Genomic DNA, 19,286 nt, shown 5'->3' on the forward strand with positions numbered 1-19,286 from the left:
TTTATACAGATGTAGGGAGGATTTAAATTGTGCCAAGTGTTTATGTGAAGGGTCATTGCGCCAGATCTTTTTGGATTTTCGAAGTTGTTGTTTAAGGTTTTTTAGTTCGTGGGAGTACCAGGGTTTCTTTTTGTTATTGTTTTGTGAGGAGATGAGTTTGGCTTGTAGGGGGCACGTAGAATTGGCTATATTGTTTGTGATGTCGTACCATGAGGCAAGTGCTGTGTCTGCATTAGAGAGGTCTAAGTGATCGAGATTATTTGAAACCGCTGAGATAAGGTCATCTCTGGTACAATTTTTTCTGTAGTGGATAGTTTTCTTTATGTTATCGTGGCATGTGGGTATCTTGATGGAGATAGATGCATTGATGAGGTGATGATCTGACCAGGGGATGGGTGTGTGGGAAGGAGGGTCAGTTTGAATGAGGGCGTTAGTGAAGAGGAGATCGAGGGTATGGCCTGCCTTGTGAGTAGGGAAATCAATGGATTGTTTGTATCCTAGAGCATTTAGTGAGTCGAGTATAGCGTCACATGATGGGGTCCGGGGGGAGCTATCAACATGCAAATTGAAATCGCCTAATATGATTGCTGGGGTGTCAATAGAGATGTTCTTAGCGATGTATTCTATGAGGGTTGATGGATTGCTATGTAAGATTCCTGGGGGGGCATAGACGAGACAGATTTGTAAAGATGGGGACTTGAAAAGTCCTATTTCAATTTTGGGTGGGGGAGGGATGGGGTGGAGTATCATATTGAATTTTTTCTTAATGGTTAAAAGTAAACCACCTCCTTTCTTTTTTGGCCTGGGGATAGAAAAAATGTCGTATGTGTCGGATGGAAGCTGATTAAGGAGAACCGTATCAGAATCCTTTAGCCAGGACTCTGTTATGGCACAGATATCTGGATTTTGGTCTATGAGTAAGTCGCAGAGTAGAGGGGTTTTTTTGTTTAGTGACTGGGCATTGAGGAGAACAAGAGAGAGAGCGGTAAGGCCAATGATTTGGGTGAGAGGGGGGGAGATCATGGAAGGGAGGATGGTTCTTAGATGTGAGTGGTGTCGTGGGTATAGGGGAGAGTTGGGCCTGCATTTGTTGTATTTGAGAATGGTGATCTGGTGTTGATGCATGTTGGATTGGTGTTAGGATGTAGTGTGTGACTGGAATTGGGTGCGGATGATAAGAGAAATAAGAGGGGGTTCTTATCATTCAGGTTGTAGCATACACTGAGGCAGAAGCGAGAAATGGTGAAGAATGTGTAGAAGGGGGAGAATGTGTGAAAGGGGAATGGAAATATTTGATAGAACAAGTTCCAATGTATAAAGGGCGTGGAAGAGGAGATACTTGGGTACACAGCAGTTAAACGGGTGCAGAAGTAGAGGTACGCGGTAATTAACAAAAACAGTAAAGGTAGTTATCAATACAGTAAAGGTAGATATCAAATGCCCAGCAAATATCAAATGCAGTGGTTATCAAGAACATAGCAATTGTCAAGTGCAGTAGTCGAGATGGCAGGGATAGGGCATGAATAAACGGTGTAGCACAGGATGGAAGGACACCAAACGTTTGCTCCCTGTGAGAGTGGCAGCTAGCATATGACGTAGGAACCCTCTAGCGCCAGGATAAGAGGGGTAAATGCTGAGAAGATGCTTCCTACTATGTGCCACTATAATCTTTGCCTATGGCTGGGGAACGACGCCGAGGGGACTGTCCAGAGAATAGGACTCACACTCTTGTAAGGTGCTGAGGAAGTTGACCTGAGGAGGACCAATAGTACCGCCTTGCAGGGCCGCTCGAAGGAGCGCTGGCCCCTTTGACGCGCTCCTTCGGCGCGCGACGCTCGGCGCGCGGCGCCAGAGAGAGAGGAATTTAAAGGCCTCAGGGTAAACCAGATAGGCTGAGAGGAGCAGGGGTGGCGGCTGTAGGCGTATAATTCCTGTTCAGTTTTCTGCGTTAGGTTTTCTGATTTCTGGCTTCTGATTTGTTGAAGCCGCGTGTGGGAGGGCCGTTTGGGGTCCCACGTGGTCCGCAGGATCGGGCTCGGTCTCGGGGCGTCTGGGGCCTAGGCTTGTACGGCGGGGCTTGGGTCCCTGGACGGGGCGGCGCCGACAAGAGGCCTGGCTGGAGCAGAGCGGGTGAGTCGCCGAAGAAAGGATCACCGGATGCGCTGGCCGCAATTTAAAGGGCTTTTACCTTTTTTGTAAAGGCTTGTAACGTCAGTTCCTGTTCAGTTTTCTGCGTTAGGTTTTCTGATTTCTGGCTTCTGATTTGTTGAAGCCGCGTGTGGGAGGGCTGTTTGGGGTCCCACGTGGTCCGCAGGATCGGGCTCGGTCTCAGGGCGTCTGACTTGACTCATGCCCCCCAGGATAAAGCTGTGGCTTCCCAACCTAGAACGTGCATTGTAAAGCATCCTGTAGTGCATTGTTGAAAACATCGTAATCTATGTGGAAAGATATATTGGGGTAGATTTTATAAACTTACGCGCGCGCGAACAAAAGTACGTTGGATTTTATAAGATACGCGCGTAACCGCGCGTATCTTATAAAAATCCGGGGTCAGCGCGCGCAAGGGGGTGCACATTTGTGCAACCTGGGCGCGCCGAGCCCGGCGCACGCTGCCTGTTCCCTCCGAGGCCGCTCCGAAATTGGAGCAGCCTCGGAGGGAACTTTCCTTCCGCCTCCCCTCACCTTCCCCTCCCTTCCCCTACCTAACCCACCCCCCCCGGCCCTATCTAAACCCCCCTACCTTTGTCGGCAGATTTACGCCTGCCTGAGGCAGGCGTAAATCTGTGCGCGCCAGCAGACTGCTGGCGCGCCATCACCCAAACCGGGGGCTAGTCCGGAGGCCTCGACCATGCCCCCGGGCCAGCGTCACACCCCTGACACGCCTCCCGCCCTGCCCTGAAATTCGTGCCGCCCACCCAACATGCCCCTGACACGCCCCCTTTGCGAAGCCCCGGGACTTATGCGGGTCCCGGGGCTTGCGCGTGCCGCCGAGCCTATGCAAAATAGGCTCGGCGCGCGCAAGGGTTTTTTTTAAGGGTTACGCGCATAACTTATGCTCGTAACCCTTTTAAAATCCGGCCCATTATGTCAGGCCGATAAAAACCCTCACATGGCTCATCCGTTCACTCATGCAAGATCTGTCATCCCCCAGTTTTCGCACACACCTGCCAGTTAACCTTTTAATGCCCCCGTTTTCATAATTTGTCGCTCCATTTGATCTGGTGGATGATATCTGACCAAATCAAACATGTGCCAGGAAACAAGGCAGAAATCTCAGTCAGGTCTGCTTTTATGCGACAGATCAGCTGTATGTAGGACCAAGACCCCAGGTTGTTCCCCCAAGATGAACAACTATGGCGTCTGGTTTGGCCAAGGTATCTTTTTTATATCTCAGAATAAGCAAGAGCTGATCCCAAGACATGCTTCGTTTTCCCATCCACAATAAACCACCAGTCCCAGATGTGGCCCATAGATACAATCTGATGCGCTTTTGGCTGCCCAATGGGGCACATCTGCAAATAGAGATTAAATAAAGAAGGTTAGATGATCATTCACGATCCATTCTTATGTATGTATTGACTGCCACTGACCTCCACCTCCCGATTCTTTGAATAGAATCCATATGTAGGCCTACCTGGGCCACACTGTGGTCACCCCTATCCTGAAGGAATGGGTACTGAATTCATTGGCATTGTGCCCTGACATGGTCAGTTCCAAGGAGAGGATAGCTGAAAACTGATATCTGGTGAGAGGAAAATGATCAGTGTGTATCAAAAATTTTTTACCCCCAAGGCCAGGAAGGTAAGCAAATTCTGTATGGGGCAGGCAACCAGGGATACCACCTGTCTCAGGGAAAGTCTGGTGCCATGGCCCGCCTGATCCGTTTTTAACTTTTGAAGGATTATTTGAATGGATTCATCTGGCACCTGAATGTTTTGGATGAGGATACCTTGGTAACCCATGTCCTTCTTGGATCTGGCAACCAGTTCGCTCACCCTTAGAGTGCCAAAAAAGGCCACTGAAAAAGCAAAACAAAAACGTTTAACTTCAAATTCGGAATTGCAAATAGATGGCAAAACATGCCACAGTTGAATTAAGTAAATCTTGTGTAATGGAGCACCTAGAATCAAGTATAGGCCCAGTCTTCCTCCCCCACCCTGTCAACATCTTCTTAACCATAAAACTCTTAGTCGGGTCTCCCCATCCTTGGTCCTTCATAAAGAAAGCCAGTCCAGGCACTGAATGGTGACTGAGCCCCTTGACCTCCTGCTATCTTTCGCCATGGATATGTATTCAATTATCAAATACTCTGGGACAGGCCCAGCCACCCAACCATGCTCACTCAGGAAATTAAGCATCATCTCATATGCTCTGCAGTATGCAGCCCATGTAGCTATAGATTTTTGCAAAACATCTTTGGTGGTGTCACTCCAGTCCTCCATAGGCAGTCTGTCAATGGAATTCCCTCCTCGTCTGCCTCAAATACCTGTTTTCAAAACAAATCCCATTTAACGCATGAAAGAGAGTCAGCAATACCATTATAAATTCCTGGCACATGACGTGCATGTATAGCTGTGTTCAAATAGAGGCAAGGAAGAACCACCTCCTGCAGTAACTCGACCACCTTAGCGTACTTGTCAGACTGTCTGTTGATGACTTGAACCACAGCTTGATTGTTGCACCAAAAAATTATCTGCTTGTTTCGGAGCTTCTCTTCCCATAAAACCAGTGCGACCAGAATGGGAAAAAGCTCAAGGAAAGTGACATTTTGCATCAGTCCAACCTCGACCCATGCTCAGGGCCAAGGAGCTGAAGACCAGGAGTCATGAAAAAAGACACCGAAACCCCACCCACCACAGGCATCTGAATATATGTCCAGATCATGATTGGAAACCTGCCATACAGAGAATTTATCAAGGAATGATACCCATATTGCCAAATCATCCTTGACTGGCTGCGTAATCCTGATGTAATGATGAGGACTACTGATGCTTGCTGTTGTTACTGCTAATCTTCACAAGAATGCCCTCTCCTTTGGAATAACTGCATGGATGCAAATTTTAGGCTGCCAACAAGAGATTGCACTTGGGCTAGCATCAGTTTCTTAGCTAGGAGAGCCTGATGTAGCATAAATTGAAGCTTCTGAAGCTTGTCAGAAGGTAACCTTGACACCATCTACATTAAGTCGAGCTTGATTACCAGAAATTTAATTACTGAAGCTGGGCTCTCTGATTTATCATGGGCCAAAGGCACGATGAACTCATCCATTATGTCTTGGAATGTACGCAATAAACGGGAGCATGCTGCTAAAGCCTGCAAGCCCTGCTCCTCATGTAAACATATTTAAAGGGCCTGTGGCAGGAAAAGACTCAAGGCGCTTCCTGATGACATTGCATACTCAGGACTATAAAAGGCCCTTGTTGACACTCCTTAAGGGCCTCAACAATAGATCCCACTACCCTGGTGTAGAGTGTGCTGCTACAGCATCTTGTCTTCAGTCCAGCCTTGCCTTCAGCCTCTTGTCTTCTGCTCCTGCATTGTATTCTGTTCCAGTCCAATCAGCTTCTCCTTGCCTGACCTGTCCTACCTGCCTGTCCTTTCTTCCCTTTGGACGAATACCTGGATTGACTTTGGCCTGACCTCAAATATGCTTGACCACTGTCTGCCACCAACCACTGCCTGCTCCTGGATACACCTGACTGCCATGTGTATCCAGGAGCAGGATACACCTGACTTGCACATGATCCTGCTATCCAAGGACCTCCATGTCTGCCATCAGCAGAGACCCCACCTAAGCAGCCTTCGACACCCAAAAGCTCAACCCAAGGAGAAGGGGAGCTGGTATAGGCGAAACTTCAGTTGGGTCTCTGCTTTGTCCAGGTCCACCTGCTGACAGTGGGAACCTGCAGGGCTCCTCCCTGTGGGATGTGCCAATCCTGTCTCGGCCCTAGGGTCCATGAACGCAACAGGAATGATGAATCCCTCCTGGAAACTGTCAAGCAATCTCTTTGCCTCATTCCTCTTCGGATAACAAATAAGTCAGGCCAATATCACATTGAGATTTACTGGGGATAGGGCCTTAGAATACACACTAGATTTATCTAGATTTGATAGTATTACCGGTGCTGTTCTTCTTCTAACATCTACTGGCTGGATGAGGAAGAGTAAAACAAATCGAGCAAGTGTGTTTGAACTTATAGTCCTGGAAACTGCAAGTGATTTATTGTATTTCCAACAAGTGCTGTTGTTGTTGCTGCTCACTGTTGCCTGTTCGGCATTGCATTGCCTGGTGACCCGACCTTTATGCAGACTGTTGGAGAGCGCCTATATCTACAGCCTTTTTCGTCATTTATTTCAGCCTCTGCTCCTCCGCACACCCTCCGCTCCTCTAAACACTCTCCGCTCCTCCTCACTACTTCCACACAAAATGATAGACTTGTTGTGAAGTCTCAGTTTTAGTGGACCCTTGGGCCGACCTGTCAGAGACTGGGAAAAGGTGTTCAGTGTCTCTAGCAAACCGCAGGTCGGGAGGCAGATGTCAGGCAGGACGTGGATGGTGCTCTTCACCCTGGAAGCTGGTGCTCCCCCGGGAGAAGCCCGTAGGAGCCCAGCCACTGGGACTTAGGCGAGGTTTCACCCCTGGAAGCTGAAGCCCCCCCCGGGAGGAGCCCGTAGGGGCCCAGCCGCTGGGACTTAGGCGAGTAGCGAAGCTTGAGACTGAGACTGGCAGACAGGTGAACTGGACAGGAACTGGAACCAGACAAGGACAGCGAACAACGCTGTAGCAAGAGACGGGAACTGGAACCAGGCAGGAACTGTAGCAAGACTCAGGTACTGGAACCAGGCAGGAACTGCAGCAAGACTCGGGTACTGGAACCAGGCAGGAACTGTAGTAAGCAGGCAGGAACCAGGCAGGTACTATAGCAAGCAGGCAGGAACCAAGCAAATACTGTAGCAAGCAGGCAGGAACCAGGCAGGTACTGTAGCAAGCAGGCAGGAATGGAGCGAGTTCCAAGGCAACCCACTCCGGGGCACGGAGCAACTGGGAACCGGATGGTAACCCCGTTGCAAGGCAACGAGTGAATGTCTGCAGCCTGCTTATCAAGGCCGCGGCGTCTGTCAGGATTTGGGCGGAGTCACCACTGGCGGGAAACGGCCTAGAAAAGCGCCCAAGTGGCGCGCGCACCTAGAGACAGGGCGTCCATGGGAGGCTTCCCGGCGGCGCGGCCCCCACAGGGACGCCGCCGAACAGGCCACGAACTAGGCCAGCGGAAGCGGGAACAAGTCCAGGAACACGGAGGTAAGGGTCTGGTTGCGGTGCTTGCGGCCAGAACCGTAACAAGACTGTACTAACTTTCACTCCAACAAATAAGACAAATGACAAAGGGAAAGGGAAACAGATGAGAACAAAAAAACAAGACAACTCACTCAGGGCCAGATTTTAAAAGGGTTACGCGCATAAAGTACGCGCGTAACCCTTTTAAAACCCCCCTGCGTGCGCTGAGCCTATTTTGCATAGGCTCGGCGGCGCGCACAAGCCCCGGGAAACGCGTAAGTCCCGAGGCTTACAAAAAGGGGCGGTCGGGGGCCTGGCCAGGGGGCATGGTTTCGGATTGAGGGCGTGTTCGGGGGCATGTGGGCGGTCCGGGGGCATGGCCGAGTGCCCCGACACAGCGGCCTGTGTCGGGGCCTGCTGTGCCGGCGAGCGTAAGTTACTACTGCCTCGGACTTCTGGCTTCTGACCCTGCTTCATCCATTGACTCCGACTTCAGCTCCATCGTCATTTTCAGATATCCAGTTCTCACTTGCCCGGAGGATTCTCCTAAGTCCCAGCGGCTCGGGATCTCACGGGCTCCTCCCGGGGGAGCCTCGGACTTCCAAGGGTGAGGACTCTTCTGGCCTCCGAGGCCCGACCGCTCCCATCGACCATCTCTTCAGCCACTTCCTTGATCCTTGGTCGCATAGGGTCACACCTAAGTCCAAGAGGCCTGGGTCCCTATGGGCTCCTCCTGGGGGGACCTCGGGTTTCCAGTGGTGAAGTCTTCTTCAGAACCCCTCTTCAGGGCCGCCTCCTGGCGGCGACGCCCACTGTGGGTCCCCACAATACAACACCTGCAGTCTCAGCCGGCCCAAGGGTCCACAACCCTAACAGTTTGCAAGGCCATGGACCCGGCGGAAGTGTTACGAGCGCGCGCGGGCGCGGTCGTCTCGGGCGGGTGGTGAGCCCTTGGGCCACGGCAGGACTCAAGGAGGAGCCCCAAGCCACACCGTGGGAGGTGAGCTGAGCAGGCATGGTGAGCCAGGCAGGCAGGAACAGAAGCAGGGAGTCCGACCCTCAGCCGGACCTGCATGCCCATGGTGGCCAACACGGGGAAGTTGACTAATGAACGGTCCTCCGACTGTTCCCGGCCCTTTCGGACCTGCCGCAGGGAACGGCAATGGGCAGCAGGCCGGACAGAGGCGAGGGCAGACAGAGTCCTTAAACAGAAGACATCAGACGGGGCAGAAGCAGGCTGAAGCAAGACGGAGACATCAGGACAAGGGCTGAAGCGAGACACAGGAAAGGTCCAGGCGAGCAGGAACTCCGATGCTGGGATACTCACATCCGAAGCCCCCTCGGTTGGCAGAAGCTCAAGAGCCCGTGGGACGAATCCCTCCTGTTGGCCACTCCAGGGCCCAACAGGACAGAAGGCTCAGGAACCAGGTCAAGGCAGAGACAGGAAGACATCCAGACAAGGGCTGAAGCAGACACTGTAGACAAGGCTGGACGGAAACATTGCACTGTCCATCAGGGCGCCCTACTCAGCCCACCCGTGGGACTGAGTCGCGGACCACCCTGTCCCAGACGCGCCCTACACAGCCCAGGAAGGCTGGTCGCGGACCACGCTGAGAAGGAGGGTGCGGGGAAGACCCAGGCAAACAGGAACTCCGATGCTGGGATACTCACATCCGAAGCCCCCTCGGCTGGCAGAAACAGGAGCAGACATCAGGCAAAGACACTGGACTAGGAACCATGGAAGACCTGGATCAGCACGGTTACAGCCAACTGTAAGGCCTGATCGAAGGCCTGGACTGGAACAGACATCAAGGCAGAGAGACACTGGACAAGGAACCATGGAAGACCTGGATCAGCACGGTTACAGCCAACTGTAAGGCCTGATCGAAGGCCCTTTGCAAGTGAACAGGCAGTCCTTAAATACTGGAGGCAGAAGGCAACTCCCTGGGAGGAGCTTGCCAGGACCGCCCACCGCTGGTCCTATAAGTCAGGTGGAGAGCTGCGGGCCAGCCCCTAGAAGAAGGGCGTCGCCAAACAGGAAGTCCAAACGCAGAGGCATGCAAGCCACAGGCACAGCTAGGCCTCTCAGGCCCTGGAGCAAGTCCCGGATGGAACACAGGCCCTGGAGCTGTGTCTGCTAGGCCTCCAGTCCTGTAGTGCTGTCTCTCTTGGGCCTCCAGCCCTGTGACTTTGAGTCTCCTGGGCCTCCAGCCCTGCTGCTACTCCTGAGCCCTGCTGCTGCTGCTGCCTGCTGGTTCCAGCTACTGCTGCTTCCTGCTTCCAGCCTCCTGCTTGCTTTTTCGGCCACGTGTGTCCTAGTGGCCTCTTGTTTTGTCGCCCCTCCTACCTTCCCTTCCTTTGTCCCATGCTGGTAGTCTCCGGCGCCCTCGCAAGGGGGCGCTGGGGTGCAATGGATTCTCCTTCCCTTTCTTTAGTTGTCTGTTTCTCCCTGTTTCTTTAAGGGGCGGGGCGGCCTTTGGCCGCCCCCGCCTCCTCCCCCACCCACAATAGAAGAGGCATGCAAGCCACAGGCACAGCTAGGCCTCTCAGGCCCTGGAGCAAGTCCCGGATGGAACACAGGCGAGGCCCTGGCTTCAAGGCGGCCTCTGGAGGAAGGTAAGAGACCTCCTGTAGCGCAGCAGCAGGGGGGATCGCAACAGGAAGTCACGGATGTGAAAGCCATTCCAGGTATTGCACAGTGGTTGCAACAGCAACAAATTTGCATTAACTCCCTGATGACGACGTGCAGAGATTAGCAAACCGGATTGACGGAGCTGCCGCATTCAGCCCCTCGGTCCCCGTACCTGGGGCCGACGTCGGACCGGCCATCCTTACACAACTACCGGCACCCACATGGTACTCTGGGGACGCCAAGCTGTGCCGGGGATTTCTTAATCAATGTTTTATCCGGTTCAACCTACTGCCAGCTGTTTCCCTCAGACGGATCAAGACCAACTACATTATCACCCTGTTGGACGGGAAACCCCTGGCATGGGCCTCTTCCCTATGGGAGCGTTAGGACTCCCACCTGGCTAACCTGCAGCAATTTGTCATAGCCTTCCAGCAGGTTTTCTATGAGCCTTCCCGCAGGCCCACCGCAGCTTCGGAATTATTGCAGCTACGTCACGGCAACCGGCCCCTGTCTGAGTATGCCATAGAATTTCAGCTGAGCTGAACTGGGGAAATGACAGCCTCCACGGCATCTTCCTGGAGGGTCTCTCCCCAAGACTCCAGGATGAGCTGGCGGGCAGGGACATCCCAGACGATCTGAACGGCTTCATTGACCTGGCGGGTCGCGTGGACCGCTGGATCTAACGCCGCTTCCGGGAGGGGAGAACTGGTCAGAGGCTCGGACATTCTGGAACCCCATTTTCCTGACCAGCACCCTCTTCTTCGGTCTCTACAGGAAATCAAGATGCAGAACCCATGCAGTTGGGCCGAGGGCCGATTTCTCAGGAGGAGAAAAGAAGACGTCGGGTCGCAGGTTCTGTGTCTTTATTGTGGTGGCAAGGGCCACTTCCTTGCTCAGTGTGGTGAGCGGCCGGGAAATGCCTGGACCTAGGGATGGTCGGGGAGCTAACTCTAGGTAACACCACTTCCGCCTCCCAAGGTACTGTTCCAGTGACCATACTTCTTCCCGAGGGAGAGTTCGATACACTAGCCTTGATCGATTCCGGAGCCGGGGGAAATTTTATCCTCAAGGACTTAGTCCAACAAATCCAGATTGGGGTCCAACCCCAAAGACCTCCTGTCCGGGTGTCTTCCATCCATGGGACCCCTCTTCCAGGGACTATCTCTACTTCTACCGAGCACCTCACCCTACGCACGGGTCTTTTGCATGTGGAGAAGATCTCATTCCTCATCTTGAAAAAATCCATGCATCCGGTCATTTTGGGACTATCCTGGTTGCGGAAGCACTCCCTGGTAATCTGTTGGGACACTCTCCAGGTGGTGGCCTGGGGTCCATCGTGCTTCAACTCCTGTCTGACCACTGTTCCGCGACCCTCGATACCTCTTCTGACCGCTTCAGTAGCGCTGCCGCCTCAGTATCAAGACTATCAGGATGTCTTCTCGAAGGAGAAAGCCGAGCTCCTCCCGGAGCACTGACCCTTTGACTGTGCCATTAACCTGCTCCCGGGTACTACACCCCCTTGAGAACGGGAGTACCTGTTGTCACTCCCGGAGACACAAGCTATGTCAGCATATATCCAGGAGAATCTGGACCGAGGATTCATTTGACCGTCCAATTCCCCAGCGGGGGCCAGGTTTTCTTCGTAGCGAAGAAGGATGGTTCGCTCCGACCTTGTATAGATTATCGGGGTCTGAACAGTATTACTCGACATGACCGCTATCCATTGCCCTTGATTCTGGAACTACTGGACCGACTACAGGGAGCCAAAGTCTTCACGAAGCTAGATCTCCGTGGGGCTTATAACCTGGTCAGGATTCGGCCAGGCGATGAGTGGAAGACTGCGTTTAACACAAGGGATGGCCACTACGAATACCTGGTCATGCCCTTCGGTCTCTGCAACGCTCCAGCGGTTTTCCAGAACCTCATGAATGAGGTACTGAGGGGCATGCTCCACACGTCGGTCATTGTCTATCTAGATGACGTGCTGATATACTCTAAGGACTTGGACACGCACCGCTGAGAGGTCCACAGGGTACTGCAGAAGCTGCGGGATAACCGTCTCTTTGCGAAAATGGAGACGTGTCAATTTGAGCAGGAGTCCTTACCCTTCCTGGGGTATATCATGCCCTCCACAGGCTTCCATATGGATCCCGAGAAGGTGACGGCCATCAAAGACTGGCCTCAGCCGGTGGGAATCAAGGCGCTCCAACGCTTTCTTGGCTTCGCCAACTTCTACCGGCAATTTATACCACACTACTCCACGATGGTGGCGCCGCTTATGGTCCTCACAAAGAAGGGGGCTGATGCCAGGAACTGGCCTGCTGCGGCAGTATGAGCTTTCCAAGAGCTGAAGGCAGCCTTCCTTCAGGACACCTGTCTCCATCACCCGGACCCCCAACGTCAGTTCATTGTGGAAGCTGACGCCTCCGATATGGCGGTCGGAGCTGTTCTGAGTCAAATATCCAGCAACGGCAAATCCCTGCCGTGTTCCTACTTTTCCCGGAAATTCTCACCTGTGGAAAAGAATTATGGCATAGGAGACAAGGAACTCCTGGCCATCAAAATGGCCTTCGAAGAATGGCGTCAGTGGTTGGAGGGGGCCCAGCACCCAGTGGTCATGTATACGGACCACAAGAACCTAGAATGTTTGTGCTGCGCCCAGCACCTCAATTCCCTACAGGCCTGGTGGTCCTTCTTCTTTAGCCGCTTTGACTTCCTCCTCTGCTACAGACCAGCAGTCAAGAACATCCGGGCGGACGTCCTTTCCCGTACGGTGGAGACGGAGGACACCCCTGACCCACCTCAGTACATCCTTGACCCGGCTAAGGTGCTCCTCGCGGCGTCCAACGTGGTTCCTATGGGAAAGACGGTAGTACCAGTCCGTCTTCAGAAGAAGGTACTCTCTTGGGCCCATGACTCCCTGACCGCAGGTCACCCCGGGGTGGCTAGAACCCAGTAATTACTCTCCGAGTTCTACTGGTGGCCCCAGTTTAAGAAGGACGTCCGGCTCTATGTCAGTTCCTGCCCGACCTGTGCCCAACAGAAGACTCCAACCCGCCGTCCATGGGGCCTTCTTCAGCCTCTGCCTATCCCCACTGAGCCGTGGACCCACTTATCCATGGACTTCATTGTCGACCTGCCCGCCTCTGAAGGGAAGACGGTGATCTGGGTTACAATTGACAGATTTTACAAGATGGCTCACTTTGTTCCTCTCGCTAAGTTGCCCACAGCGCCTGAACTGGTGAACCTGTTTACCCGCCACATCTTTCGCCTTCATGGACTTCCTCGACACATCGCCTCGGATAGGGGCTCTCAATTCACGGCGAAATATTGGAGGGCGCTCTGTAAAAAATTTGGGGTCCAGCTAGACTTTACGACTGCCTTCCACCCCCAAGCTAACGGCCAAGTGGAACGCACGAACCGGACGTTGAAGACTTTCCTCTGGTCCTTCGTGGGGGATTTGCAAAACAACTGGGTGGCCCTACGCCCATGGGCGGAGTTCTCGTACAACCACCACAAGCACTCTGCCACTGGCAGTTCACCCTTCTATACGGTATATGGGAAATGCTTTCGACCTCCCTTGCCCTTGCTGTTGATAGTGCCATCTCCAGCCATACAACTCTCGGCTCGACAGTTGCGCCATTTCTGGAGTGCCACCCGGGAGAAACTTCAATGCACGGCGGTTATCGCAAAGAAGTTTGCAGACCACCTACGTCGGCCAGCCCTGTCATTTCTCCCTGGAGAGAAGGTGTGGTTAAGCACCAAGCACCTCCGCTTATGGCTTCCTTCAATGTGCCTAGCCCCAAGGTACATTGGTCCGTTTGCTATCATGGAACGGGTAGGGGCAGTATCCTACCGCCTCAGTCTCCCGCCTATGCTCAGGATATACATTGTCTTCCATGTTTCTCTGCTGAAGCCACTGGTTCTAGCCATCTTCCATAGGAGGACTCCTGCACCGGCCACACCTGAGACACACGAGGATACAGTCTATCAAGTCAAGGAAGTACTAGACATGCGGTTCCACCTCAGACGCTGGGAGTACCTCCTCTCCTGGGAGGGTTGCGGCCCTGAGGAGAACTCCTGGGAGCCGGTCTCCCACATCTTGGATAAAGACCTCCTCCGCCAGTTCCATGTGGATCACCAAGCTAAACCGAGGACCCCGGGAAGGGGGCGTAGGAGGGGGGGTACTGTTACAGCCCCGGGCCGCGCCCCAGGTCCTCCACTCACCTCAAAGGCCGGCCCGGGCCGCCGCGATGCCGACAAGGCCTGTCCCGGTCTCAGCCACAGTGCTCTCTCTGCGAGGGAGACGCCGGCGATCCCTCGCGTCTGGCCTCGTCCCCTAGGTGGGCGCGCATGCAGGGGCTTGGGACTTAAAGGGGCCAGTGCGGGAAAATGACAGGCACTGTCCCTGGTGACGTCAGACGCTGCAGGCCTACTTAAGCCCTGCAGCTTGACTCCTTCGGTGCCTTGCAATGAGGTTCGCTCTTCGGAGTTGCTAGTTGCTGTTCCTGGACTCCCATCTACCTTGACTTCGGACTTCTGACTTCTGGCTTCAGGCTTCTGATCCTGCTTCGTCCCCTGACTCTGACTTCAGCTTCCGCCCCTGGTTTTGACTTTGACTTCTGGCTTCCGACCCTGCTTCCTCCACTGACTGACTTCAGCTTCCACCCCTGGTTTTGGCTTCTGACTTCTGACTTCTGGCTTCTAACCCTGCTTCGTCCATTGACTCTGACTTCAGCTCCCTCATCATCTTCAGATATCCAGTTCTCGCTTGCCTAGAGGATTCTCCTAAATTCCAGCGGCTCGGGCTCTCACGGGCTCCTCCCGGAGGAGCTGCGGGCTTCCAAGGGTGAAGACTCTTCTGGCCTCCGGGACCCGACTGCTCCCATTGACCATCTCTTCAGCCACTTCCTTGATCCTTGGTTGCATAGGGTCACACCTAAGTCCAAGAGGCCTGGGTCCCTATGGGCTCCTCCTGGGGGGACTTCAGGTTTCCAGTGAAGCCTTCTTCAGAACCCCTCTTCAGCGCTCACAAGAAAATGGGTCCAAGGTTTTCTGTTGGTATCTCACTGTGGATTAGGATATTTGTCTGGATAGCAGTAGAGGTGATAACAGCGGTGACAGCTTTGGCGATAAGATGTTTCCTGGCAGTCCTTCCAAAGTCCTGTCTTTTCTTCAACTGTCCTGCAAGTAAAATTAGCTAGCATGTGGAATCTAATTTCCACCTTTACACTCAGAATCTCTGCTTGTGGTCCTGTTTGCTTGCTTACTTGATGCTTGGAAATATGAAGTTTCTGATTTTATTCTTTCAGACTACAAAATATATTTATAAATTACAAGCTATATAATTTTGTGTTGCTTCCTTTGCAGACTCTTGTTGCTGAAGGTATAAAAGTAAACCAAAGCAACTAGAAATGTATTATTACCACCAAGATCAAATATGATGCTACTAATCAAGCTTAGAAGAAATTTATTTAATTTGTTCTTTTTGTAGAAGACATATAATGACTTAAATTACTTGCTATACCTCCCGTTACTGGTACCAAGAAGTACTTTTCTCCAACTAGTAATTTACCCTAATCTATGATCTAAATCTGTTTAACTATGATCTCTAATAGAACTACTATTTCTTATAATTTTAGTTAGGGTTAATTTTGCACTTATTTGTCATTATCAGGCACAGCTATATACATTTTCCAAAACCTTTTTTTTTAAATTTATAAAATGGGGTAGATTTTCAAAAAGTGCGCCTTAGCGTACTTTTGTTGGCGCATCAGGCGCAAACAAAAGTACGCTGGATTTTAGTAGATACGCGCGTAGCCGCGCGTATCCGCTAAAATCCTGGATCGGCGCGCGCAAGGCGGCCGATTTCGTGTAGCCGGTGCGCGCCGAGCCACGCAGTCTGCCGCCGTTCCCTCCAAGGCCGCTCCGAAATCGGAAAACCCCGGGACTTACGCGAGTCCCGGGGCTCTGCGCGCGCCGGCCGGCCTATGTAAAATAGGCGCACCGGCGCGAAGGCCCTGCTCGCGTAAATCCGGGCGGATTTACGCGAGCAGGGCTCTTAAAATCCGCCCCAATGTGTTTATTGTATCAATTGTGTATTGTATAAAGAATCCTGTTACCTTAGCTACTAAATATCAGACTAATAAAAATAAATTACCTGACGTACATACTATGATATTATTAATTAAGTTCCCCCCCCCCCCCCCCGGAAAATTACTTAAGTGTTTTGATTCCACAAATAACTAAATTTATCTAAATTACTTCCTTGTATTACTCTCCCAAACAGTTCAATTAGTAACTTCTAATTAGTGGGTTAATCTATAAAGTTAGTTTCCCTTCCCCATCTTTCTAAACCTAAGCAATAAAAATACCCAAGAATAAAAAAAACAATGCACAATATCCCTTTTTCAAAAATAAAAGAGCAAAAGCAATTAAGAAAAAAATATCCCCCTTCAAAATAAGATCTCAGCAGTTGAATTCAAGCCAGAAAAAATTACCTGTTTGTAGCTCACCTCCTTTAAAAATGGCAGATTTTTCTTAGCTAGCCTAACCTATGTTGCAAGGGCACGTGCTAAAATGCCAATGGCCCTGCTTTAACATAGAGGCCACAGGTTGGTAACATTTCCCCGCATCAAAGGCCATGCACGGCAGCACCCTCGCTCCTTGCTGTCTACTTGTAGAATATCAAGAGATAAGGGCCATGATGCGGAGAGGAGAGGACACAATGATGACATCACGGGGGCCTATTTAAAGACATACCTGCTGGAACTCCTCCTTTTCTCTGGTGAACAGCATCAGCAGGCGAATGTGAGGGTCGGGGATCTGCATGGGCCACGTGTTCACTGATCTTCATTCCCCAAGTGCAGCATCAGCACATATTAGGAGAGTCAGTCAGGCAAGGCAGCAGTACATACAAAAAAAAAAAGCATCCCAGTGATGTACAGTTGAGAGCACTGGATGGCCGTACAGGAGGCAGCAGGCTGCACTGCAACTCAGTTTGGGACTCCCCACAGATCATGGCCAATTCAGCCCTGCTTATTGATGGAAAAAAGCAAGTTTGCTTACCGTAAACAGTGTTTACTATAGATAGCAGGGTAAATTGGCCAGGAGAAGCCCACCATCCTTCCTGGATAGCAGACTGTCCTATTCTATTAGCTTTGGAAAAAGACAGAAGCAATACCCATGTGGGAACTCACTCACAGGCTCAAAGCTCTATTAGCTTGGAGAAACAGCTCCATTTAGTGCCACCTGATAATGTCACGCGTAGATCATAGCTAATACATCCTGCTCTCCATGGAAAACACCATTTACAGTAAGCAAACTTGCTTTTCTGAAACATATGTATATGCATATCTATCTATCTATCTCTATGTATTGCTTCGCACCTGCACCACCAGTATACAAATTAAGCTCTGCCCCTGTACAGGAGCTTCCTGTGCTCTCCAGCTCTGCCCCTCTCTCTATATTGAAATTGAGCGCCACCTCTCTCTCTCTCTCTCTCTTTGTACTATTCTGTTCGACCCCCCTCTTTCTCCCTATTGTCCAATCCACTGCAGACTACCACATATGTAAATTGAGCTCCACCCCTCTCTCTGGCTGTACTTTCCAGCTCTGCCCCTCTCTCTCTCTCTCTCTCTCTCTCTCTCTGAATTGTCCAATCCCCTCTCTACTTCTACACAGTACACCTCAGCCTGCACCCTCTACTACTACACCTTCTTTTACTACTAGTAAAAGCTTATCCAAACTATTAATAAGCAAATAATAAAACACATTTTAATATTTAAAAGTATGACACCCAATTATGTGTTTTTACTGGATAGTTGTGGGACAGGTGGTGGTGGGGTGATCATGATTGTTGAGTTAAATTATCAAAATCTCAGGGGCCTATGGGCCTGAACATTGTGTGGTAATGTAACAGTCTCTTTTAGTCAGTAAGGAGGTCCAGACAACTGCGGTTACAGTGGGGGAGGGGGAGCAGGGCACAAGGCTGAAGGTTCAACTTAGTTTGCCCAATTCTTTTGCACTAGCCCTGACTGGCACTGGTGTGCGCCCTCCCCGTGCCCTCAGTGCTGATGCACTGCTATATCTGTCGCTCCTGGTACTTGTATGTTGCTATCCCCACGCCTTCAGCTCAATGAGGTTTTGTCCCCAAAATATACTTGTCTGCAGCTACTCTGAATTAAATGAATGTGTCTCTGCAGACATCTGTCCCTTACAGTGACTGAGTAAGCAACCAGCATGAGAAGGAAGACAAGCAGGAAGCCACTCATCTCCTGCCAGGCTCTGCGGAGGGTCATGGAGATCAGATGCAGTTTTGGGTTCAGTTGCAGCATACTCCACAGTTTAACGGTGGCCAGCGATACCAGGAATGCTGTCAGGTAAACATGAGCCCTCTCTATGGTGGCTGTTTCATAGAAACTAACAAACCTGAGAAGAAGAGAAGAGATTGGTTACACTGCCTAACAGCAGAGAGCTCTACTCCCACCCTCAGGTCCCTCCCATACTCAGCATCCCCCATCACAACAAAATTTCCCTACCGAACTCTCCCATATCCAGGTCTCCATTTCTACCTTGCCCACATTCCTCCTCCAAAAGTCTCTCTCATCTATCCAGGTCACCTCTCTCCCACACCCAGGTGCCTCCCTGATGAGTTCTGTCCCTCCCATCAGAGCCATAGTTAGGCAGTTTGGCACCCATAAGTAAACAAAACTTAAAACTCATCTTTGATGTTAACTGAGTAAAGCATAAGGAGCATAAAAATGTAAAGCTTGTTGAAGGAGAGCCCTTGGAGACCTGACGCAAAGGCAAAGCAAGAAACTGATTTGCAGAAACATGAAATCAATCCGGAAGCGGTGCGATCGGGAGTGGGTCCAAATGAATGTGAGGTGAGCAGAATTGATCAGTTCCTCCAGACAAAAACAGCAAACTGATTGTCCTCTGACTTCCAAAGTGAACTAGGTTGATCCAACGGGTTGAAGATGTGTGGTGAGCACACTAGCCGGAGAGTTGTGTAAAGAAACTCATATTCTGTCTCTCTTTAGCAATATTCAAAGCCTTTTTCCTTTGAAAATTGTCTGCAAGTTATGAACATACATTTGTACCTCCTTTTGCTAATGCTAGAGTGAAAGTCAACGGCCATCATTCAGAATAGTTTCATGTAACTAGAAAAACGAAGTTGCTCTCGTACATTCCTTTTATTTGCTTTGGCAACACGTACTAGAGATAAAGATAATCAGGATATAAAAGACATATGATTTGGACGATGTGAGATTAAAATGGGATTACTAGCCGATGGCATCACACTGCCTGTACTGCATCCTTGCCTGATCTTCTTACGGAGCTGTTAAGCATCAGGGCAGGAGCTTCTATCATGCT

General features: G+C 51.2%; 1 protein-coding gene across 1 annotated transcript in view; it reads right to left on the reverse strand.

Moving 5' to 3' along the window:
* PKD1L3 (polycystin 1 like 3, transient receptor potential channel interacting) overlaps positions 1 to 19,286 on the reverse strand; it is a 305,810-nt gene that overhangs the window by 69,295 nt on the left and 217,229 nt on the right. Inside the window, exon 24 of the mRNA XM_029610662.1 lies at positions 18,128 to 18,338. Coding sequence (XP_029466522.1) covers positions 18,128 to 18,338 — 211 coding nt within the window. The remainder of the gene's footprint in view (positions 1 to 18,127; positions 18,339 to 19,286) is intronic.

The sequence above is a fragment of the Rhinatrema bivittatum genome, chromosome 7, assembly GCF_901001135.1.
Source record: "Rhinatrema bivittatum chromosome 7, aRhiBiv1.1, whole genome shotgun sequence".
Lineage (NCBI taxonomy): Eukaryota > Metazoa > Chordata > Amphibia > Gymnophiona > Rhinatrematidae > Rhinatrema > Rhinatrema bivittatum.